This window comes from Ipomoea nil, unplaced genomic scaffold (genome assembly GCF_001879475.1).
Source record: "Ipomoea nil cultivar Tokyo-kokei standard unplaced genomic scaffold, Asagao_1.1 scaffold1280, whole genome shotgun sequence".
NCBI classification, from domain to species: domain Eukaryota; kingdom Viridiplantae; phylum Streptophyta; class Magnoliopsida; order Solanales; family Convolvulaceae; genus Ipomoea; species Ipomoea nil.
This window is the reverse complement of record NW_017617708.1, coordinates 142,921-167,794: the sequence shown is the minus strand read 5'-3', so window position 1 is coordinate 167,794 and position 24,874 is coordinate 142,921. Positions and strand designations below refer to the sequence as shown.

The window sequence follows — 24,874 nt, the reverse complement described above, 5'->3', positions numbered from 1 at the left end:
AAAGTTGCATTTAAATTTTGCATGATTATTATAGTGCATAAGTGTATGTATGATTAGAAATATTCATGTTTTGTTAATTTAATAATTTCATTTCTTTAATTATATTTCATATTTTATTAATTGTAATTTAACTAAATTGTCACAAATATTTCTAGGGAAGAAATCTTATATTTCTCAATTTTTTTAATTATATTAATTATAATTACCAAATATTGTGACAATTACCATAATAATTTCATTAATTATATTACTTATATTAATTATAATATTTGTAATAATCTCTTCCAAAATTTAAATACATTACCATAATAATCACACAAAATAATGAAAGAAAAATTATCAAAATAATTATCTTTAATAAAAATAAGGAAATTATATTAAAAATTAATTATATATTAAGATAAGTATAATTTTTTCATGCCAATATATTATACATTAAGTATAAAAATATATATGTATATAAATTACCATAATAATTACACCGAAAAAGGTAACAATATATAATTATTAGGTAATAATATTAATAATTAATTATTAAGGTAAGTATAACTTATTTTGTACTAATAATATTATCCATTATATATATATATATATATATATATATATATATATATATATATATATATATATATATATATATATATATATATACTTTTAATTTTATATTGATAACCATAGTCTATGTATATACTTTAAGAAAATATTCATTATTAAAGATTAAATATGAGATATAATTTAAAAAGTAAGTTATTTATTAGATTACCTAATATAATTGTCTTACTAATTGATTCAATGCTACTATGTATAATTCATATATTTGAAAACTTTTTAAATCGAAATATCCATTAATTGCCTTAATAATTAAAATAATTGTTAGTCAATCAATATTCAATAGTACTAAAAGTATTATTTGAATTTTTATACATAAGATATAATATTATTAAATCGAAATAATTAAAAATAATGTGTCCATATTACAAAAAATTTTATAATAGTAATTTTTATTGCATAATAGAATTTGGCAATTATTAAACATTGTTTATGGTAATTATTGTATGACTTTTAATACTAAAATTATTAGGTAGAATTTTTATAATTAAGGTATAATATTCTTAAGGTAAAATATTGCTTATATATGGTTTACCCGTATTAACCATCACTATATTAAATTAATAAATAATTCTTTTAATATAATATATTATTAAATCTAAACATATGATTAATATTTATTCAATATTATTACGGAAGTATTACAATTATAAATTTTACTCCGTATTAAATTTTAAATGGCTTAGCATATCGAAGCAAACATGGTAAGTCAATAACATTATTTTACATTAGTAAAGTGATTTTATATCAAGGAATGTCAGATGAAGAATAAAATCAAAATAATACTCTATTGAAAAAAAGCCACAGTACTTAATCATTTTTTTCCTAAAAAAAAAAATTAAATGGCAATAAAAACGTCTTGAAGGGAAAGACAAACTACTCTCTTATTACAAAAAATGTACACTTTAAAAACGGAGAAATTGAATCGAAACAAAGTCCAATGCTTTGATATATTGACAACTAAAAAATGCTTTTAATTTCATTTTGGTTTTATTGTATTCTTAGTATGGGTCCCTCTATAAGTCTATATATATTTACATATACACATAATTCGTCCCTCAATCACAAAACTTTATCATCTTGATGAGCAAGGAACTGTTTTGCTTCCCGATCAATCTTTCTAGATCTGTATCTTCTCCACAAAAAAAAAAAAAAATATATATATATATATATATATATATATATATATATATATATATATATATATATATATATATATATATATATCAACATTTTTTCTTATGAACCACTTTTGTTGTTTAAAAACCATAAAATACAAAAAAATAAAAACAAAACAAAACCCAAAAAGAAGAAAAAATAAAAGAAACTAAGATGATGATAACCTCACCAATGTAAATCACGTATCAACCTCAACTGTGGAAGATCACATGATGATTAGAAGTCTATTGCTTCCCGGTCAATCTTTCTAGATCCGTATAGTATCTTCTCCACAAAAATAGACCAAAAAAAAAAATATATCAACATTTTTTCTTACGAACCACTTTTGTTGTTTAAAAATCAAAAAATACAAAAAAAAAATAAAATAAAAACAAAACAAAACCCAAAAAGAAGAAAAAATAAAAGAAACTAAGATAATGAAAACCTCACCAGTGCAAATCACGTATCAACCTCAACTGTGGAAGATCACAGGATGATTAGAAGTTTATTGCTTCCCGATCAATCTTTCTAGATCCGTATCTTCTCTACAAAAATAGACAAAAAAAGAAAAGAATATATCAACATTTTTTCTTACGAACCACTTTTGTTGTTTAAAAATCAGAAAATACAAAAGAATAAAAACAAAACAAAACCCAAAAAGAAGAAAAAATTAAAGAAACTAAGATAATGAGCACCTCACCAGTGCATATCACGTATCAACCTCAACTGTGGAAGATCACAGGATGATTAGCAAAAATCAATAAAATAATTAACCTTAGTTGGGGTTGTGTATGATCATATAAGGTGTATTTATACACAATGGATGAGATCAAAAGGGTTTAGTATTGAAATTATAAAATGGTAAGAGATCTCAAGAAAGGTAAAATCTTTAATATTATTAAAATGCCATATTTGTCTAAATATTTGATATTATAAAAATGCCTCTAAGTTTTGGGGGGAAAACTTGGCTAGGAGGATTTTACTTTTATATATATATAGATTAGATTTTTTGTGTTCAATATATACTACTTAATGTAGTTTCTAAATTTATAAATTTTACATACTAATTCTAAGCTTATTATGAAAAATTAAATTGTAAATAACTTCAATCAAGCCTCGTTAACCGAATCCAATAGATAAAATGGGATGGATGAAGCATTATATTTAAGGCTTAATTAAAGTATTGATGATATCTACAATTATGTTATGTTATTACTTTATTCTCAAAGTGTGTATTACATTTATGCTATAAAATATTTTATATAAGACTTAAAGTATTTGATTATATCAACAATTTTGTTATATTATTACTTTATTTCTTATAAACCATTTATTACATATTGGGTATTGATGGGGTAAGGACCCCGGCCCAAGAGATAGGGGCCCAAAGGAAATGGTTCAAGACAGGAAAAGTGGGCCAGCGTCCGAGGAGCCCGAAGAGCAATTGGGCCGAGCCCTGGAGTCGGCCCAGGCCCAGGCACGGGGCCCGGAGCCCGAAGAGCAATTGGGCCGAGCCCTGGAGTCGGCCCAGGCCCAGGCACGGGGCCCGGTTCAGAACTGCTAAAGAGGAGCCCAGTGGGAGCTTAGGTTGAGACGAGGAGTCGACCAAGGCCTAAGCCCAGGAAAAGACTCGGTTCAAGGAGCCGTTGAGAGCATTGAAGAGGCACGTTTAAAAGGGAACCGTTGAGAGCATTGAAGAGGCTCGTTTAAAAGGGAGCCGTTAGGGCATTGAAAGCAGGACTCGGTCAGGCTGTTACAAGCCTAGAAGAGCCGTTGGTCGACCGAGTAATGGCGTCCAACGGCTCCATATCTTGATTAGTCTTGAAGTCGGCCATTAAGGGCCTTCAAGTCGGTAGAGGAGGAGCCGCTATTTAAAGGCTCCTCCACTCTTGTAAAAGGATAGACGATTGAATACCCAAAAAGGGGGAGAATACCAAAGAGATTCCGAGTGCTAGCATCATTTCAAATACAGGCATACATTTTATTGAAGGTGTATCCTCCAGCTGAAGGTTGTGTTGGACCTCCTTGGGCCTGAAAACCCAAAAACCATCACTGGCGCCGTCTGTGGGTATCGAAACTAAGAGTCATGTGTCCTCCTGAGTGAGGCGAGTCTAAGGAACGACAATTAGAATCTCAGTCGAATTAGAAAAGCTCCTGACATGGCAGGAAGTGAGGAACAATCGAGCCGTCATGACAACGGACGGGAGGCAGACCTGAGAAGCCAGCTGAATCGGAGAAACGCCCGGAGCCGGGAAAATGAGACAACGCCGCCGCCGACACCACCGATAAACCAACAGTTGCCCCAAGTGCTGCTCACCCCAGAGCAGCTACGTGCAATCGGGCGCGCTTGCGCCGAAGCAAGCCGAGGAGCGAGAGAACAGACCGTCACTCGCCAGCCACAACGCGATTCACAGTCGCCCCATAGGCCCGATAACCGGCAACAAAACCGATGGGCCGAAAGCCAACCGGTACAGTCCATTCATTCTCGGCTGGGTCCCAGCGTCGGGCGGCGGGCGGCAAGAGAACGATTGGGTCGAAAGGAACCCAGTCGTGCCCCATTAGCTGCTCGCGATCGGCAAGCTGCACGAGAGAGGAACCGTACCAAAAGAACCAGGACTGAGACTCGCCGCGTGGAGCAACCCCCCCGCAACCACGACCAACCGACCAAGTCTGAAGTCGGTTAGAGCACGGAATCCACGGGAAATCGCACCCGGGAGAGGGTCGAAGTGGCGAATTTAGTCCAAGAAGTGTGAAATCTGAAAGAACGGATGGAGGGGAAAGCCAAATCCCCAGGACGTACGTTATTGACCGCCTTACCCTTCTCGGACGAGATTATGGCTTTTAAGATACCGGGTGATTTCAAGTTCCCGGAGCAGGCCACGTTCGATGGAACCGGCGATCCCCGAGAGCATTTGCTGAACTATCAGGCTAAGATGCAGGTTTTGGGGGTACGAGATCCGGTCATGTGCCGCGCTTTCTTACCCACGTTGAAAGGATCAGCACAAAGGTGGCTAGTGGCGCAGCCCTCGGGGTCGATTCACAGCTTTGAAGAGCTGGCAGACCGCTTCATGAGACACTATGCCGCTAATATCAAACCACAAAAGGACCTAACACACTTGGGCGACATCCATCAGGATGAGGGCGAGTCCTTGAAAACTTATCTGGCCCGCTGGCAGAAAGAAATCCAGTCCATAGAGGAGGTTGAGGACCAGACGGCGCTCACCTTCTTCATCGAGTCCTTGCGGTCCGGCCAGCTATACCGAGACTTAAGGGACAATCGCCCGGCTACCTACGCAGAGGCCATTCATATGGCCAACAAGAGGGCCAACACGGAGCAGGCTATGAAGCATAAGCGGCAGCGCGAAGTCGGCGGTCCGCCAGCGGGAAGAGGAGGCGAGCTGAAACCAAGGAAAGGCGCCCGGACGTAACTCGGCGACCCGAAGTTAGACGATCATACGACAGACCCGTCGTCCACGCCTATCGGCCGGCTCCTGAACGGTCGGTCCATGAGATACAAGCGGTTGCCCCGCCTCCGCCTCCGCCGATCGACGATCGCGCAACAAACGAAGAGACCGGTAAGACCTCTAAATACTGTCATTATCATAAATCTTATACCCACAGCACGGAGGAATGCTTCTACCTGAAGAAGATCATGGAGGGTATCATTCAGCAAGGAACCCCGCCTCCTAATCAGTGGAGGCGGAGATCGGTCAATCGAGGGGATGAGGATCCCGCCGCCGTTGCCAAAAATAGTCGAGGCATGCAGCCGGCTCCCAAAGAGGAGGAGGCTCAGTGGCGCCAGAAGTCAGTTATCAACATAATAGTCAGCGGGCCGGAAGGTGGTGACTCAGCGAACACCAGAAAGGCCTGGGCCCGCCAGTTGTACGTCGGGACGGTGTACGGACGAGAGGAAAACCCTAAAAAGGTGTGCCGAGAGCCTATCGTGTTCACCGACAGAGATTTACCAGCCGGAGAAATACCGCATCGAGATGCGTTGGTTATAGCCATGGACATCAATGGCGTCGTCGTTCGACGAATCCTGGTAGACACCGGAAGCAGCGTCAATGTGCTATACCTAGAAACCTTCATCAAAATGGGAATGACTCGAGAACAGCTGAGCCCTGTCAAAACTCCCCTCGCCGGTTTCACAGGGGACTCGGTGGAGGCGGAAGGATCAATCACATTTCCAGTTGAGATTGGCAGTTACCCAAATGTACAGAAACTCAGCATGAAGTTCATTGTGGTGAACCTGGCCTGTTCGCATAACGCTATACTCCGCCGACCGGGTCTCGAGGATCTAGGAGCTCTGATTTCAATCGAGCATCTTTGTTTAAAATTCCGCACACCAAACGGAATAGGTACGGTGCGCTGTGACCGAAAAGTCGCCCGCGACTGCTATCTGCAGACATGCAGAGGGATGGGCAAACGCGAGATGCAGGTCCATGAGATCACTGAGAGGCCCCCAAAAAAGACGATAATACCTCGTCCGGAACCTGCCGTCGAGTTGGAGGAAGTCGAGATCGACTCCACACAGCCGAACCGACGGGTCCGAATTGGAGTCGGCCTCCCCGAGAAAGTAAAGGAAGAGATTATAAAGGTGCTCCGGGAACACCGGATGGTTTTCGCCTGGGGCCCGGAGGACATGCCTGGCGTCGACCGATCGATCATATCGCATAGACTCGCCGTGGATCCCGAGCATCGACCGGTCATACAGAAGAAGCGATACCTGGCCAACGACCGAAGAGAATTTGTGAAGAAGGAAGTGAGCACGCTACTAGCAGTCGGGCACGTCCGCGAGGTTAAGTACCCGGAGTGGTTGGCGAATGTGGTCCTTGTACCCAAGCCCCCGACGTGGCGGATGTGCGTGGACTACACCGACCTTAATAAGGCCTGCCCAAAAGACCCGTTTCCCTTACCTCAGATCGATCAATTGGTCGACGGCACTGTTGAGCTTTATGGATGCCTTTAGGGGGTACCATCAGATATTCATGCACCCGGCGGACGAAGAAAAGACCGCGTTTTTGACGCCGGACGGGGTTTATTGTTACCGAGTCATGCCCTTCGGGCTCAAGAACGCCGGAGCCACATATACCCGAATGGTAGCCCGACTATTCCAGCACCCGCTGGGAAAATCGATGGCCGCGTACGTCGATGACATGCTCGTCAAGAGCCGAGAGGAGAGCAAGCACGCCGAAGATCTGGCCGACTGCTTTAAGGTGATGATAAAGTACAACCTCCGGTTGAACCCTAAGAAATGCGCGTTCGCCGTGCAAGGGGGAAAGTTCCTGGGCTACATGGTCACCAAGCGAGGTATCGAACCTAACCCTGAGAAAGTACAGGCCATCGTCGACATGCAGCCTCCCAGCACCGTAAAAGACCTGCAACGGTTGACCGGCCGACTGGCCGCCCTTAGCCGCTTCCTGAGCAAGGCGGCGGATAAGACCGTGCCTTTCTTCGAAGCCATGAAGAAGAAGGAAGGATTTACTTGGACCCCTGAGTGCCAGCAGTCGTTTGAGGAATTGAAACAATACCTCTCGACACCCCCGGTATTGTCTACCCCCCAGGCGGGCGAGCCCTTATTTCTGTACTTAGCCGCCTCCTGCAAGGCGGTGAGTTCGGTGTTGGTCCGAGAGGAAGAACGAGTCCAACACCCGGTTTATTACGTGAGCCGCTCCCTGAAGGCTGCCGAGTCAAGGTATAACGCCTTGGAAAAGATTGTATATGCGTTGGTGGACACCGTGCGCAAGTTGGCACCCTACTTCCAAGCCCACACTGTCCGAGTGCTGACACACCAACCGCTCGGAAGCGTTTTGCGAAACCCATCGTCGTCCGGCCGCCTGGTAAAATGGGCCGTAGAGCTAACCCAGTATGGGATTGAGTACCAGCCCCGGGCTTCCATAAAAGGTCAAGCCTTGGCCGACTTCTTGGTCAAATGCACGGCGAGTGAGGAAGAGAAGGAACGCGCCACGGAGAACTGCTTAGGCGAGTGGTAGGAAATGCACGCGGACGGAGCATCAAGTCGACAGCACTGTGGAGGTGGTGTCGTACTTATCACTCCTGAAGGATTCCGACTGTATTATGCCTTGAGCTACCTGTTCCAAGCCTCCAACAACGAGGCCGAGTACGAAGCTGTGTTAAACGGCCTCCGACTCGCCAGGGCCTTAGGGGTCGAAAGGTTACGAGTCAAGACCGACTCTAGATTAGTAGTCGGGCAGATCTCGGGCACATGTGAGGCCAAGAATGCTCGGATGACTCTATATAGAGAGTGCGCAGTCGAGATGTTAAAAGAGTTCGGAGCCTACGAAATAGAGTATATATCCCGAATGGATAACGTAGAAGCTGACATATTGTCCAAGATTGCCTTGGAAGGAGTACCGGACCACCTGGTAAAAATCTGTCAGAAGGAGGAGCTAAGTCAACCAAGCATTGAAGAAACACCGCTAAGGATCCAGCAAGTGACTGGCGAGGAATGGGACCGAGAGAAAAACCCCGAGATGTTCTGGATAGAGGACATCCGGCGATTCATAGAAAAAGGCGAGTTACCGGTAGACCCGGGAGTCGCCGCAAGGGTTCGACGAAAGGCCCCCTCTTTCCAAATCATTGATGGGCAACTATATAAACGATCGTTCGGAGGACCTTTGTTAAAATGTTTGCTAAGGACCGAGGCCGAGAAAATAATGAACGAAGCCCATAGAGGCATTTGTGCCGCGCACCAAGGTGCCCACACGCTTGCTCGGAAGTTAGTCGTCCAAGGATATTATTGGTCAATCATGATGCGGGACTGTATTGAATGGATATCCAAATGCGGCGTTTGCCAGGCATTCGCCAAGAAAGACACCCGGCCAGCTACCTTTTACACGTCGGTCACCACCGCCATCCCATTTGCCAAGTGGGGGATCGATTTGCTGGGGCCATTACCAGTCGCCCCCGGAGGCTTGAAGTTCTGTGTCGTAGCCATCGACTACTTCACCAAGTGGGTCGAGGCGGAACCACTGGCTACCATAACCGAGTACCAATGCCGACACTTTTTGTGGAAAAGGGTGATTTGCCGCTTCGGCCTGCCCGAGCACATTGTCAGCGACAACGGGCGACAGTTCGATTGTCAGGCATTCGCCGACTTCTGCCGCCGACACGATATCCGCCACACTAAGGTGTCGGTGGCATACCCACAGGCCAACGGACAAGTCGAGAACGTGAACCGAACGCTAGTGGATGGGATTCGGAAGAAATTGGAAGATATTCGAGGGAATTGGGTAGATGAGCTTGACCGAGTCTTATGGGCTTATCGCACTACCCAGCGGCGAGCAACGGGAGAGAGTCCATTCTCACTCGCGTACGGCTTTGAGGCCAAGGTTCCAATTGAGGTGGTCGAGCCCACTCACCGGGTCCGTACCTATTCAGACACGGAGAACGAAGAGAGTCTTCGAATTGAGAAAAATTTCTTAGAGGAAAAAAGGGAAGCAGCGAGTGCGCGAATGGCTGAATACCAACAGGCGGTAAAAAGATATCGCGATCGGAGGATTCGTCCGCGAGCCTTCCAGGTCGGCAACCTCGTACTACGGGATCGACAGGCCAGTCAGCCCACAGAGGGGGGCAAGCTTGCGATTAAGTGGGAAGGACCATACCGCATTGCCGCGGTTGTCCAAGCTGGAACCTACAAATTGGAAACCATGGAGGGCAAGCCCGTGGACCGGATTTGGAACGTCATCCACCTAAAGAAGTTCTACCAATAGAAAGGCACAGAACATGTATGGGCCCGAGGGTCCTGAGAGACTTGAATAAAAGTACAAGTTACGGTTAATCACTCCCCGGACTCGGCGAGAAAGAGTTAGGAAACAAGGGCCCAGACCCTTAGTCGTTTCCGTGAAAAAGCCAAGAGGAGTCGCCTCGACTGAGGGACTCGGCGAGTATTTAAAGAAACAACGGGGCACTGACCCTAAACGTTTCTGAGAAAGAAAAAGCCTAAGGAGTCGCCTCGACTGAGGGACTCGGCGAGAAAGAGTTAGGAAACAAGGGCCCAGACCCTTAGTCGTTTCCGTGAAAAAACCAAGAGGAGTTGCCTCGACTGAGGGACTCGGCGAGTATTTAAAGAAACAACGGGGCACTGACCCTAATCGTTTCTGAGAAAGAAAAAGCCTAAGGAGTCGCCTCGACTGAGGGACTCGGCGAGAAAGAGTTAGGAAACAAGGGCCCAGACCCTTAGTCGTTTCCTTGAAAAAGCCAAGAGGAGTCGCCTCGACTGAGGGACTCGACGAGTATTTAAAGAAACAACGGGGCACTGACCCTAAACGTTTCTGAGAAAGAAAAAGCCTAAGGAGTCGTATCGACTGGGGGACTCGGCGAGAAAGAGTTAGGAAACAAGGGCCCAAACCCTTAGTCGTTTCCGTGAAAAAGCCAAGAGGAGTCGCCTCGACTGAGGGACTCGGCGAGTATTTAAAGAAACAACGGGGCACTGACCCTAATCGTTTCTGAGAAAGGAAAAGCCTAAAGAGTCGCATCGACTGAGGGACTCGGCGAGAGAGAGTTAGCAGGGCCCGATGCCTTAAGAATACTTCTTCGATTTACAGAACCATTGAAGGGTAAAGAAAAAGCGTCGGGCACAAGATAATACGAAAAGGGAGAAAAAATGGGAATTTTATTAAAATTAAAAAAGGCCCGAGAAGGAGGCCAGCCTTTACAAAAGGGACTATCCTAAAAGAATAATCCTAAACTACTGGGGAGGGGGTGTCGACATCAATCCCTTCAACTTGAGCCCCAGCCGTTGGTCCAGCCAGGGGAACAGAAGAAGGGTCCTCAGCCTGAAGAGAGGACTCGGCGAGCTCAGGAGGTGTTGCTGTAGGAAGAGTCGCCGGATCAGCAGCCGCCGGAAGAGCTGCCGGGTCAACAGTCGTCGACGGTCCTTCAGTCGCCGGAAGAGCGTCTATCACGGGCTTGAGGCCCCAGCCCTCGGGAGTGAAAGAGGAGTCGCGGACCAGCAAGGCAGAGTGGATTTCTGTCTGCGCCTCGCGAAAGCCAAGGCGATAGTCACGCTCGCCCAAATCCAGGAGGAACTCGTCACCATCCGGCGTCGACAGCCACTCCTTGGCAATTTCCTTTTGGCGAGCCTCTATCGCCGCCTTCACATCCGCCTCGAAGACGGCCGACTTCTTGTAAGCCTCAACGGAGGTCGCAGCGATCGTCGCCACCTTGTCCCGCTCCTCCTCCCACTGACGGGTGACCCTCAGCATCTCGGAGTTGTGCACTTCCACCACCTTGAGGTGCTTCGCCTGCTCTTCCAGAAAGGCCTCCTCCGTCTGGCGTAACTTGAGGGCCATAGACCGCACCTCGGTCCTGTAGTTCTGCAGCCGCTTGCTCATCTCCATCTGGAAGGTGAGGTTCTGCGAAACGGCCACGAGTCAGATAATAAAAAGAAAGAACGAATGAGAGGAATTAAGTCGGGAACACTTACGCGGTACGACTGGCGCAGCGAGGCCTCGATGATGTACTCATCCCCCAGAGCATGAGTCGCCGCCACGTCCTTAGGCAGGAGGACGTTAGCACACCACTTGCGGACGGAGGAGGCGCCCATCCAGATCTGGGCATCCTCTTCTACCTCATGGCACAGCCGGATCCTTTTCGGAGTCGGCTCATCAGTTTGACCGGCCGGACGCTTAGAGCTTGGACTCTCTGTCTGAGGAGGAGGCGGCTGTCGAGTAGGCGACACAACTGGCGACGGAGTCAAATCCACCACATTACGAGGTGGCGGGGGAGTCGACCTTGGGGCCGGAGACGGTTGGGAGGAAGAGGCAGCAGCAGTGCCGGAAGTGCGCTGGGACAACCGACGCCTCATCTTTTCGGCTCTGTCCGTCATCTCTGGGGTCGGTTCAGCGGCCTCGTCGGAACTGGAGGAATCGGAGTCGTACGGACCTGCGAAAGGAGGGAAAATCATAAGTATTCCGAGTCGGAACGTGACAGAATAAAAAGAAGAGGAACGAGAGGCAACGAAGACTACCTACGGTGGCCGCACCCTCCGGCAGCAAGCCACGCTTAGCCATGGCCCGGACTCGGGACCAGTACTTGACAGAGTACGGCCCAAAGCCCTTCAAGAACTCGCCGCCCAGGACCGCATCATCGGAAGGGACGGCACGCCGAGAGCAAGGCTTGAATAGAGCGGCCGGCCACAAGGTCGGAAAGGTGAAGGAAGAGAAAGCAAGGCGAACGAAGAAGTAGAGGAGCTTCCAGTCCTTAATGGAATTGAACAACCCCTCGAAAAGCTATCGCCCCGGGCGAGCGGCAACTTGAACAAAGCCCGGCGTGTGCGAACCGACCTTGTTCAAGGTGAAAAGATACCGGAACAGGTCTAGATCCGGCTCGCACAACCACCAGTGGCAGAGGTTGACGAAGCAGGTGAGGAGTCGGTGAGAATTGGGCACTAATTGGCCCGGAACTAAGTTGTAATGGCGATAAAAAAGGGGAAGGAAAGGACACGGAGGAACTCGGAAGCCAAAGGCAACCGAGTGCATGTGAATGCCGACACAACCCTCGGGGGGGGGTGGGGTCGTAAATTTGTCGGCCTTCCGGGGCGAGGACTACGGCTAAAGGCCCAAGAAGGTATTGGGCCATTTCCAGGTCCACCGCATTAACAATGGACGGTGGCCCGGAAGGACGGACGATGGAATCAAACTTGCCTCGCGGCCGTCCGATGCCACCCGGCAGAGCCGCCACCGTCGTTAAAGGAGCGGGGCTCAGCGGAGTAACCGCCCCCGAAGAAGAGGGGGTCGGAGGAAGAGAAGACGTCGATGGAACGTCCGCCGGAAGTTCCATACGACGAAGAGAAGACGTCGATGGAACGTCCGCCGGAAGTTCCATACGACGGGGAGGAGAAGAAGAAGACGAAGAAGGAGAAGAAGAAGAGGGTGAAGTCGCCACCGGGTTATCGACCGAGTAACGACGTGAAGAAGAAGAATGTGAAGAAGAAGACATTACCTAAGTTGGGTGAGAGATCGGAGGAAATGCAGAGTGGCCAGAGAAGCTCGAGTTGAGGTTGAAAGGAAAGACTGGAGAAGAGAATGGAAAGAGAGACGAAATGGCTATTTAAAGGGGGGGGGAATTTCAAAGGACGGCCACGTGCCACCTTCTCATTGGAGGAAGTGGAGGTGACGGGATGTGAAGGGACGCCGCATTTAATGCCTCAAAAGGCGGGGCGACGGTTCAGGCCTAGGGTTAGCCTACAGACGGCGCATCTGCCCTAGGCTAGGGTCGGACGTCAGTGACCCGGCCTGCTAAGCCGGAAGCCCATCGTAGGCCATGGCCTCTGGGCCCACGAAGTACGAGCTAGAAACTTCTAGAACGACCCGGCGGAACTCGGCCCATCAGATGATATCAGCCAAGTTCACGAAGAGACTCCGGTCGCCAGGTCGGCAATCAGACTCGGCGACTCCCTCGCCAGGAGGGTCTCGCCGTAGCATGACTAGGAATCAGTCCCGTAGACCAGAGGCCGGGCGACAAAATAATAAGAAAATGTAGGGTCGGACAGAAAAGTACACAGTTTATTGAATTAGCACCAAGATTACAAGGCCCAAAACTCGGCCGATGCAAATTACAAGAGACAAACGGGTCAAGGCTTGGCTTCTTTCTCTGTCGACGGGCGAGCAGTCGGAGGGCCTTCCAGGAGGTACTGAGAGCGGAAAGGCAGAGGACTCGGCTCAGGCTCAGGCATTTCGTCCAGATACACGGCGGGCTTCCCGTCATCGATTATTTGCAAGGGCCTCTCCAGAGCACTCGGCGACATGGCAACACCAAAGAGGAGAGGAGCCTCCCACTTCTCTTCCACCATTGGTTCTGGATCCTCCACCACAGGCTCCATTGATGTTATCACATCTTTGCTTGTTTTTATAGTTATTTTGAATCATCTCCGTATTTAAGTTCTTTAATTTTGATTATTTAATACACATTTTCCTTGCTATTATCATTTAATTATGGTTCACACTGGTTTTGAATGTTTTACGGTGTTTGTTAGTGTTTTTGAACCATTTTAGGTCAAAGATATGAGCAAGGGAAGTTCAAGGATGAGTTTTGAGCAATTTTGGACAAGTTCGGGGCCCAGAGGACTCGACGCGTCGAGCCAAAGGCTCGACGCGTCGAAAATTTCCAGTAGCATCAGAAGTCGAGACCAGCAGGTCTCGACGCGTGGAGAATTGGCTCGACGCGTCGGGCGCAGCAGGTCTCGACGCGTGGAGAATTGGCTCGACGCGTCGGGCGCAGCACGAAGTCGCGAGATATTTGAGTCCAATTTGAGTCCAATTTTGTACCAGATTCCTATTTCGTCTCAACTTTATACCTACTATAAAATCCCTCCTTCCTCAACCCTAAAAAAGAGACCGGGGAGAGATTTTTAGAGTTCTTTGTAGACAAGAGAGAGAGAGATCAAGAGGCTCAAGTCGTCTTTGGAAGCAAGGAGGAAGCCAGGGAGATTTGGGAGAATCGCTTGGTTAATTCTTGTACTCTTCTGATGATTTGTAATCATTTATTCATATTTGCTATGTATAATTTAGCCATGCTCGGCTAAATTCCTTAGGGATTTTTGGGTGAATTTGTTTATGAACCTATGTGCCTAGTTCGTTAATTTCTTAATATATTTATGTTTGGTTTTATGATTTGTGTTGCAATCTTGTTTTAATCTGTTGTTGTTGGTGGTTAAAGGCCTAAATTACTAGCTTCACAGTCATGTTTGTGTCACCAATGGGAGTTGGGGCATAAATTAGGGCACACACGATTGCACCTAATGGTTGGTCCTTGGGAAAGGGGAACTTATTAGGGGAAGTTTATTCTAGATTATTGCTCATCGGGAGATGGTAGTAATTAGGAATAATTGAATGCTGATCTTTGATCTTATTGGGTGTTTAAGCCACGGGAGTGGAAATTCACTAGGAATAGAGATTACGGGAGTAATTCGATTCCACTTTGCATTCCCATACAAATCTTAATTCCAAACCAAATATTACAAACGTTAATTGGCACTAGGTGATTAAACATTGTGATCCCAAGAATCCTATCTTACTCTATTGTCTACAAAACCTTGTTACTTATTTTATTCTGCTTATTATTTTATGCAATCAATCAACCTTCAAGTTTTGTTCGGATTAGTTTCATATGAGTAACCTAGTAGCTAGTGATTAGTACACCACCTCTCTGTGGTTCGACAACCCGAATACTCCGGGTATTATTTGTTTGCCCCAAATTACAGCAATCATCCATCTCCACCACAGGCTCCATCTCCACGTCGATAGGCTCCCTACACATCAGGTCCAGCATGTCTGGAGGCACCACAATGGGGTCTGAAGCCCAGTCGCCCACCAAACGACCTCCGTTAGCCAGCCTCCTCTGCCTTAACTGCTCCAGTCGAGCATGCTCCTTGTTACGAATGGACCAGCGGCGATCACCATCCCTGTAACTCATAGCGCCGTACCTTCGCAAAGTGGAGAGTGTGGCGATTTGCATCAACTATGAGGGGCCTTTTTATAGCCCAGTAAAGGCGAATATCTAGGCGATAATCACGAAGGAGATTATAACTGACATAACTGAGCCGGATTAGACGGATAACGCGAATCTCTGTCAGAGATTAGTTCCATCAGATCCGCCCGGGAAGAGCAAGATTCGCACGCCAACGCAGAGAAGATTGGATTCGCCCAAGATACGGGGAATCTTGCAGGTGTCAGACTGAAAAGAGTCTGATGATGTGACCGACTCTTTGACCAGTCGTCCGGGTGGATGCGCAACGGAACACGACAAAACATAAGGCAAGGCGAAAGTAGCATTTTTTATTATTATTGTAAAAAAGGAGGGTACAAGTAGCAAGGAGCTTATTACAATAAGGAATATGAAAATGCTCCTAAAAAAGATCCCTCCGAACTATGGCCGACTCCGGTACATATGATCACTCGTCGGGCGAGGAGGAGTCGCCCCCAAAGAATCCCCCCGATGGTCCAGGTGGGGATGGACAGAACGAGTCCCAGAAAGCTGGCATGAGCGGTGGCGCAATTGGCTCCTCATCATCCGGATACGCCTCCAGGTAGCGGGCGTAATCCTCATCATTCATCAGGCCCGTAACCGGCCCATCCAGGTCGTCCAGCGGAATTGAGAAGGTCATTCTGAAAGTGAGTTGCTCTGGAACCGCCACCTCAACAAAGGACCCGTCTTGAGAAGTCACTCGGGCAGTTGTGGGAGTAGGCGGATGGCGTGAAGATGGAGCGACCTCACGTCGAGGAGGAGTCGGCGGCTGAGAAGCTGAAGGAGTAGCGCCGGCAGGAGACCTCTGAGAAGCCGGGCGAGGAGTCTTCTTTTTGTGTTCCCTTTCAGGCCGAGTCCGCTTGGAAGGCAGCGGACGCCAAGGGGACCCAAAGTCAATTCGTTTTCCTTTCAGAGGAGAACGACCCATGATGGACTTGTGAAAGAAAGAAAGAAGGGAGGAGGCCATTTATAGGTGCCAAGTCTACACAGAAGAATCCAAACGGCCCCGTGAGATCCGGAGAGAATGGCTGATGATCCGGACGTTACAAAAGGCTATTCAAGGCGTGGATACAGTGATTGAAGGAGATGGACAGTTACTACTTTTCCAAACCCAGGCTAGCGTACCGGGTATGAAAAAGTGAGGGACTAGTTGATGGGGTAAGGACCCCGGCCCAAGAGATAGGGGCCCAAAGGAAATGGTTCGAGACAGGAGAAGTGGGCCAGCGTCCGAGGAGCCCGAAGAGCAATTGGGCCGAGCCCTGGAGTCGGCCCAGGCCCAGGCACGGGGCCCGGTTCAGAACTGCTAAAGAGGAGCCCAGTGGGAGCTTAGGCTGAGACGAGGAGTCGACCAAGGCCCAAGCCCAGGAAAAGACTCGGTTCAAGGAGCCGTTGAGAGCATTGAAGAGGCTCGTTTAAAAGGGAGCCGTTGAGAGCATTGAAGAGGCTCGTTTAAAAGGGAGCCGTTAGGGCATTGAAAGCAGCACTCGGTCAGGCTGTTACAAGCCTAAAAGAGTCGTTGGTCGACCGAGTAATGGCGTCCAACGGCTCCATATCTTGATTAGTCTTGAAGTCGGCCATTAAGGGCCTTCAAGTCGGTAGAGGAGGAACCGCTATTTAAAGGCTCCTCCACTCTTGTAAAAGGACAGACGATTGAATACCCAAAAAGGGGGAGAATACCAAAGAGATTCCGAGTGCTAGCATCATTTCAAATACAGGCATACATTTTATTGAAAGGTGTATCCTCCAGCCGAAGGTTGTGTTGGATCTCCTTGGGCCTGAAAACCCAAAAACCATCAGGTATAAAGTACTACATTTATGCTATAAAGTATTATCAATCATTACTGTGTAGATCGTGGTCCACACCGACCACACGTATGTGTGGATCACGGTCCAAAATGAACGTAAAGAATATTATTCTAAAGCATAAAGTACATTATTCTTACTCATAAAATACTTTATCTTACCCAGTAGGTTCATCATTCTAACACATAAAGTACATTATTCTAACTCATAAAATACATTATTCTAACACAAAGTATAAAATACATTATCTTATCCCAGAAAATGATTGTAGTAGATGCCATTATTGACCAACGAACTTTTTTTTTTTACGCCAAAACGACGTTTTGAGTTATGGTCCACATAGCTGTGCAGACCATGTAATTTGCCAAGTATTATACACAAGACTTTAAAGTATTGCTTATATATACAATTCAGCTATGTTATTACTTTATATCATGCAAATTGTCTATTAAAATTTTGCTATAAAGTATTACCTATATCTGCAATTATGTTATGTTATTACATTTTTTTTTAGTACTACTAACTCTGATGTTATGTTATAAATTTATTTCATGCAAATTATCTATTACGGAGTACAATTTTACTATAAAATATTATCTTTATAATATAAAGTATTATATATAAGATTTAAAATATTAATTATATGACGCATTTTTATTAGATCCAATCTGTTTCGTGAATTGAGAACCATGAGGCGGTATCACAGGAAAGTAACTCACGAAACAATTGGTTGCTACTTCCCTAACCAATCTTCTAAAATTTTTGTTTTCTTTTGTTGATGATATGAAAGGATAAATGAAGAGTGGCAGTATACCTTTAGGATAGAGGCATAGAGGAATACAAAGTATAACATAACACAACTACACATTAGTCTTAATAGAGAAAAAAGTTTTGCAAGTAATGATGATGGGGCTCATGTGGTTGAATTGCTCAAGCCCCCTTCCACTTGAGCCAACACTTTTGATCACTTATTTTTATTCTTTTAATGAAGTTCAGTTGTACCTCCATCTGATAATGCGAATTTGTTGTATATGTCGCATATGTTACTGAAAGATGACAGGTGTTGACAAATAATAAATCATAACAAATGGAGCGGAGAGCAACAAAGCAAAAACATGCAAGTGATAATTTTATAAATATACCATTAGGGTCGTTATATTTGTAATCCTGAATGTATAAAAGATCTACTTCGCTCACGTGAATATAGGGCTCTCAATTGAACCATGCAATTCTTCCAATCGTTATGCTGTGAAACCGTGTCCACCTTGCAAGGTGAACATGGTTCTATGTTCATAATTACTGAACTATATGTTCATAATTATAAAGCTATATATTCATAATTATTGAACTCTATATTCACAATTACAGAACTCTATATTCATAATTACTGAACTATATATGTTCATAATTATAAAGCTATATATTCATAATTTTTGAACTTCATATTCACAATTATTGTATCTCTATATTCATAATTACAGAACTATATATTCATAATTATGTTCATAATTATAGAACTATATGTTCAGAATTTTTGAACTATATATATATATATATATATATATATATATATATATATATATATATATATATATATATATATATAGGAGTGATCACATGTGGTCATGTTGTTAGGTGTGGTCATATGGTCAATTATAGACCATTAGATTAGATAGATCTAATGAATCATATTAATCAAGATTTTTTTCAGTATTTTCGCGCACATTCTTCTACCCAGCGAACTGTAAGGGTAAACTTGTCATAAAACACCAGAATAAGGAAAATCACATTGTTGTGTGTTTTATTACACTATTGGTGCATGTTGTCAACACTATTGGTGTATTCTGGAACTCGACCGCTATAAATGGCCACTGTAATTACCATAACACGGGAATACACCATTGGTGTGTTTCACTGTGGTGTGTTTTATTACACTATTGGTGTATGTTGTCAACACTGTTGGTGTATTCTGGAACCCGCCCGCTAAAAATGGTCATTGTAATTACCATAACACCCCCACTTACTAAAACGCGCGAAAATCCTCAGAATTACCACAGCCTTTAGATTAAACTAATTCAACGACACAGATACGACCACACGACCACACCTAATGACATGACCACATATGAGCGTTTTTCTATATATATATATATATATATATATATATATATATATATATATATATATTTATATTTATAATAATGAACAGTTTTAGAACTATATCCACCTTGCAAGGTGTATATGGTTCCACAACATAATTTGCCCAATTCTTCTTCATTTATGTTTTCTGTTCTTAATATCTTAATCTCATTTTTCTCAACAAGTTCTCTTATTTTTTGTGGTACTACTAACACATTACTCTAATTTAATCCTTACTAACACATTGCTCTCTAGTTTAATTTCCTCAAACCACAAATCTATCATCACTATGGTTTTCAAGATTTTATCTTCCTATAGAAACTCAAATTATCATGAATTTCTGATAAGGTATGGAAGGTTCTTCCATTGCAATATCTATGGTGGTTTCTGAATAAACAATCAATCGACAACGGAGCACTTCTCCAGTTCGCCGCGTACGTAATATGTTGTATCGTGCGATACAACACTACACATTACAACTGCTAACATATATTATATAGTCATAGTAGAAGACTTGAACTGTCTTCAAGTACGTCCGGCAATCCCGTGGAATCATCTCAATGAATCAAGAAACAATCTTGTTTATATTTTAGAAGCATCTGCAGAAACTCGGGTCAACGCAATGGCGGCCTTGGAGCTCGACTCGCGTCCCAGATGCTTGCTGATGAACTCGCCAGCCTGCAACAGCTTTCCCAGGTCGACGTTCGTTTTCACACCTAGGCCATGGAGCATGTAGACCACGTCCTCTGTGGCGACGTTCCCGGTGGCTCCTTTGGCGTAAGGGCAGCCTCCTAAACCGGAAACCGATGAGTCCACGGTGCAAACTCCCATCTGTTGTTTCAAAGTAAACATCAGATGGACAATTCTCGATAGTACAGGAAGCGGCTGTGTTTGTTGAGCATATATAATGTGTAATCCAACTATCAGCTTAAGTTTTTAGTTGAGATGGAGCACATGTTTCAATTTGGTATTAGAGCCAGTCCCATGCAAGAGGTCATGTGTGATTAGCGAGCTTACCTGGAGAGAAACTAGGATATTTGGAAGAGATTGTCCGTAAGTGTCGTGGAAATGGACGGCAAGCTTCTCAACAGGAACAACCGCCATCACGGCTTCAAGCATGGGAATGACGGTGCCTGAAACAAAGGGAAAACATAGTCACAGAAGAGGCTTGGAAGAAACAACTTAATGAGGCAAAATGTGGAAGGCCATCAACCCAAAAGCTCGGGAATTGCCCAATTTTCTCCGAATAATTTCTCTTACTATTTGACCAGACTAGCACTATATTTTTTATGGAGAAATTTATCAATGCTATTTTCATGAATGAACAAAGCACATTGAAGTAGACTGTGGTGGCCCTGTTTGGTAAAATAGTTAGCTTATCAGCCAATTTTGACTTATTTGACCACTATTACCAGTTTGACTTGGTTAATCGACTTTTTGTAACTCCAAAATGCTAAAATTCAAAAAGCTGCTCAAAGCAACTTTTTCAATGAACTTTTTGAAAAAAGAAATTATCCCAAATAGCTAACAGCTAATTTACCAAACAATTTTCTACGATCAGCTAATGTTATCAACTAGTCATACCCTCTAACTCAATCAAGGACAGATTTCTACTTCATATGTAGAGAGCAAGATCAGTTAGCAAATTTGTTAAGGGTTTAATAAAACAGGTATATAATCGCTCCATTTAGCAATATCGTGAGGATTGAAGAATTACCGGGCGTAGCAACTCCTATAGTGTCCCCCAGTGAGATCTCAAAGCAACCCATTTCATGAAGTTCCTTGGCCAAATATGCAACTTTTGAAGGCAAAATTGCTCCTTCAACTGGGCACCCAACAACACACGATATGTACCTGCATATTTAATGTGTTTTTCAAATAAGCAATAAATCACATTAAAACCACGATTTAACCTATGGGGACAACGATTAAACCAAAATCTAAGAGATTCTTCGTCAAGGACATGATAGGAAGCATTGATCTGCAATATAAGCCGTACCCGCGAACAGGTATGGATAGCTTTTTAGCAGCAGATGTAACAGCTCGATAACGAACAAGACTCTCCTCGATGCTACAGTTAATGTTTGCCTTTGAGAAAGACTCTGAAGCAGATGCAAAAACCGCTACTTCTTTGGCTCCAGATGCAATAGCTGCTTCAAAGCCCTAAGTCATTCAAAACGATAGTCGATTATAGTCAATGCACAGAACAGGGCAACAGTTTAATAGGAGGATTCCAAGCATTTACCCACCTTTAGATTAGGAGTCAATACAGGCAATCTTGCACCTTCCAAGTTCTTAACTGCTTGCATTACATCCTTCGCATCCGATAACTATCAAAAACGAAAAAAAAAGTTATAAGAATATCTAGAAAATACCAATGAAAGAAGTGACAATTAAAGGATAATTTCTTCTCTATTCATTATTCAAATGGTAATACTAAAGTTCTTTTTTGGTCAAGCCATGAGGTGTCCTGAGCAGACCCTAACTGTAGGAGGCACCTTTAAGCCCGTATCATACTCAGACTCATCCATATTCGCACCGGGCCGGCCCTAACTGTAGGAGGCACCTTTAAGCCCGTATCATACTCAGACTCATCCCCATTTGCACCGGGCCAGCCCAATTAAGGAGCAAAGTGCTGACCAGAATGGTTTTTTCAAACGAGACGGGGTTCGAACTCCCGACCTGCACGGCCACTCACGCCAACCAAACTGGTTCTACAGTTCTTTTCATTTTGGTGAAAATACAGGAAGAAGAATGTAGTACCTGCGGGACCCATTTTGGTGAAACAAAGCCTGTTACTTCGACCACGGGCAATCCACAGGAAACTAATTTACGAATCAATTCAACCTTAACAGATGTAGGAACATTATTCTTTTCGTTCTGTAACCCATCCCTTGGTCCAACTTCCACAATCTTCACATACTTTGGTACACCATTGAATAACTATCAATAGAACCCAAAGTCAACAACAGTAAAAATGAGAATTCGGAAATCATAACAACGTGGGATCATATAAAGTTTAAAAGCACAGAAAACCGCGAATATAATCTGAATCAGATAGAGTTCCACATACCACATTCCTCCAGCCCCCGGAAAAGCTCCTTCGGTTTGAGACACCATTATATGGCCTATCCCTAAATTGTCGTTTCCATCCATAGCTCCCTCTGCCATATTCATCAAAATCTTCGCTGAAAGGTGGCATCTGTAAGTTAGTGTGAATGGAATACCTAGAAACCATTGATGCTGAAAACTAAATGGCTATATCATATCAGTCATCAAAAGAAGGGCAGAGAAGTATCGCAAATGTGTGGTCAAAATCTGACTGAGGAAACAAATTAAAAATCATTTTGATGGTAAAGTATTCTTACACAGACATAATATCGTTCAACATGGGTAGTTTATAATATTCTGCTTCTGCCTTTAATCAGAGAAGAAGAATGGTACTATATAGTAAATGCCCTCTTTAGTCGTTAAAGTAAGAATGCTTAAACTTTACAGAGCTGAATATAAAAAACTAGACAGACAAGCGATTAAAATGATATATCACAAGTTATATTAGGTAACTATTACTCTTAATGATGAACGAGAAACCATCATTAAATAGAAACATGAACCATCAGAATCATCTTCTAACACCGTTTTTGCATGCCTCAAACTCAATTGCTTGCGATAACCAATAACAGTGCTAATTAATATGCAGAAAGGAGAAAACACACACACTGTGAAGTATCGATGTTCATTTAATGAATAGGTGAAGAGCATGAGACCCGCATATAAGCACACGGGGAAGTACATGTAAGTTACCCATATTCAGTGTAGGAGAACGAACAAATTCACCCGGTCAGAAGTGCATTTCATCAAGCTGATGAGATGCATGAGTCATATATGTTGAGCATATAATATATATAAACATAAATGTGCAATCCAACTATCAGCTTAGGCTTTTAGTTGAGATGGAGCACATGTTTCAATTTGGTATCAGAGCCATGCCAAATGTCATGGTTCGAATCTCGTGTTGCTTGGAGCCCATCAAAAGTAATTGGCTAGCACACGTCAGGGGGATAGATAGGTCTAGAAGTATGCAATATAAAAGAAAGGTTTGATGGTAAATGTCAAAAAGCACAACCATAACTCACAGCTTTAGAGAATGCAATTTGTGGTGGCAAACTTACTCGCAGCTGTTAGATGAGCTGCAGTTTCTCCCGTCAATCCAGCGTTCCCCCATTCCATCGTCCCCCACGGGCCTACAGGCATTGGACGAGAATCTACCGTCCATCCGATCAATATTGCTCAGCCTTGGCAACCTGTCAAGACTAAGAGGCTCCTCCAAGCTTGACATTGTTGAAGTCGATGCAGCTGATTAGGAAGTAGGAAAAAGCGTAAGAACCTATTTTAGAAAATTTCAAAGAACTGGCATATCTACCACTCCAGAATAATCCACTACTGTCCAAAATCACTTGAGTGGTAATAAAATAACAGAATGATTGGAGAACAAAAACATGTTTGCAGGCATCCACTCATACAAAACTAGCAATCATTCTACAAGACAAAACATTTGAGAAGATAGGAAGGTGTTTCAGAATTAAACATCGTTTCTTCCTAGGAATGGAAAGATCAAAACACCAACACTTTCCTATCATGATCCAACATCTTTCATGGGTTAATCTTGAAATTTAGGTTATCTGAGCTAGATAAAAAATGAAACTACTCATCCATTACAATTTGTTATCATTGTGATGACTTGCAAATGATCTTAAACGCACAAGACCCAAAATTTAATGCATTTTATTTCAATTCCCCTTTATCTATTGCATCAATTCCCCTATCCCATCAACATAATTTCTCCTATTTTTCTAACCAACCAAATTATTCCTCCCCATAGAACTCATCAACCACAGACTTCAAACCCCAAACAAAAAAAGAATGCAAATTCCATTCCCAGAGTTATATTACACACACAATTAAGAAGTTACTCAGAAAACCCTCATTTATACAAAAAACATAGCAAAAGAAAGAAAAGATTTCCCCAGTTCCCAACAATAAAAAGAATGAAAATTCAGGAAATAGAAACCTAGAAAAGAGAAAAGACAAGAAAAGAAAACAGACCCGAATTTCAGGGAGATGAACTGTTGAGAGAAACCAAGCTAAAAGGTAGTCAAACTGAAATTGGAAACGCCCCTCCTCAACCCCGCGTTTATTTTGACACGGAAAACCCGGGGAGGGGTGGGGTAGGGGGTAGGGGGTGGGGGGTGGGGGAGGGTTAAATGGGTAGGTGGGAATGTGGAGAAGAAGAATGGATTTTTGGCTTGTGCATTCATTCCTTCGTTTATACATATGGTTTTCCTAGGTGTTACGTTAACTTTCTTGGACTTTTGTTCCCATTCATGGGCTGATGGACATGGTTCCTTTTTCTTTTTTCTTTCTTTTTTTTATAAAATAATTTTGATAATTGAATAATTAATTGAAAAGAAAAGGTGATTTGTCTCTTTTGGGGGAGGAGTGACTAGTGTGGAGAGAGGTAAATGGCGTTTCTTGAATTGAATCGCCAAGAAACAGGGGGAGGGGATGATGGGAACTGCAGCAAAAGAGTGTTGGATGGCAGGTTGTTTTCGGTTGGAGGTTAGTTGCTTAATCTTCTCTTTCTAGACCCTTCTCCCTCTCTCTATCTCTCTCTCTC

General features: G+C 43.8%; 2 protein-coding genes across 2 annotated transcripts; one reads left to right on the top strand and one right to left on the bottom strand.

Annotated features, from left to right (window-relative positions):
• The first annotated feature begins 4,535 nt into the window (after positions 1-4,535).
• On the top strand, positions 4,536-5,195 carry LOC109184675. The gene has a single exon (XM_019334695.1). The coding sequence runs from the start codon at positions 4,536-4,538 to the stop codon at positions 5,193-5,195; it is 660 nt and encodes a 219-aa protein (XP_019190240.1).
• A 14,294-nt stretch (positions 5,196-19,489) lies between these two features.
• LOC109184678 (hydroxymethylglutaryl-CoA lyase, mitochondrial) lies at positions 19,490-24,431 on the bottom strand. The gene is made up of 9 exons (XM_019334700.1): positions 24,304-24,431; positions 23,370-23,553; positions 22,271-22,385; positions 21,961-22,140; positions 21,447-21,527; positions 21,197-21,360; positions 20,915-21,051; positions 20,215-20,330; positions 19,490-20,028 (listed from the first exon to the last, which is right to left on the bottom strand). Exons 2-9 carry the CDS (start codon positions 23,534-23,536, stop codon positions 19,780-19,782), a joined length of 1,209 nt encoding a protein of 402 aa, XP_019190245.1. The 5' UTR covers positions 23,537-23,553; positions 24,304-24,431; the 3' UTR covers positions 19,490-19,779.
• Between the last annotated feature and the right edge of the window lie 443 nt (positions 24,432-24,874).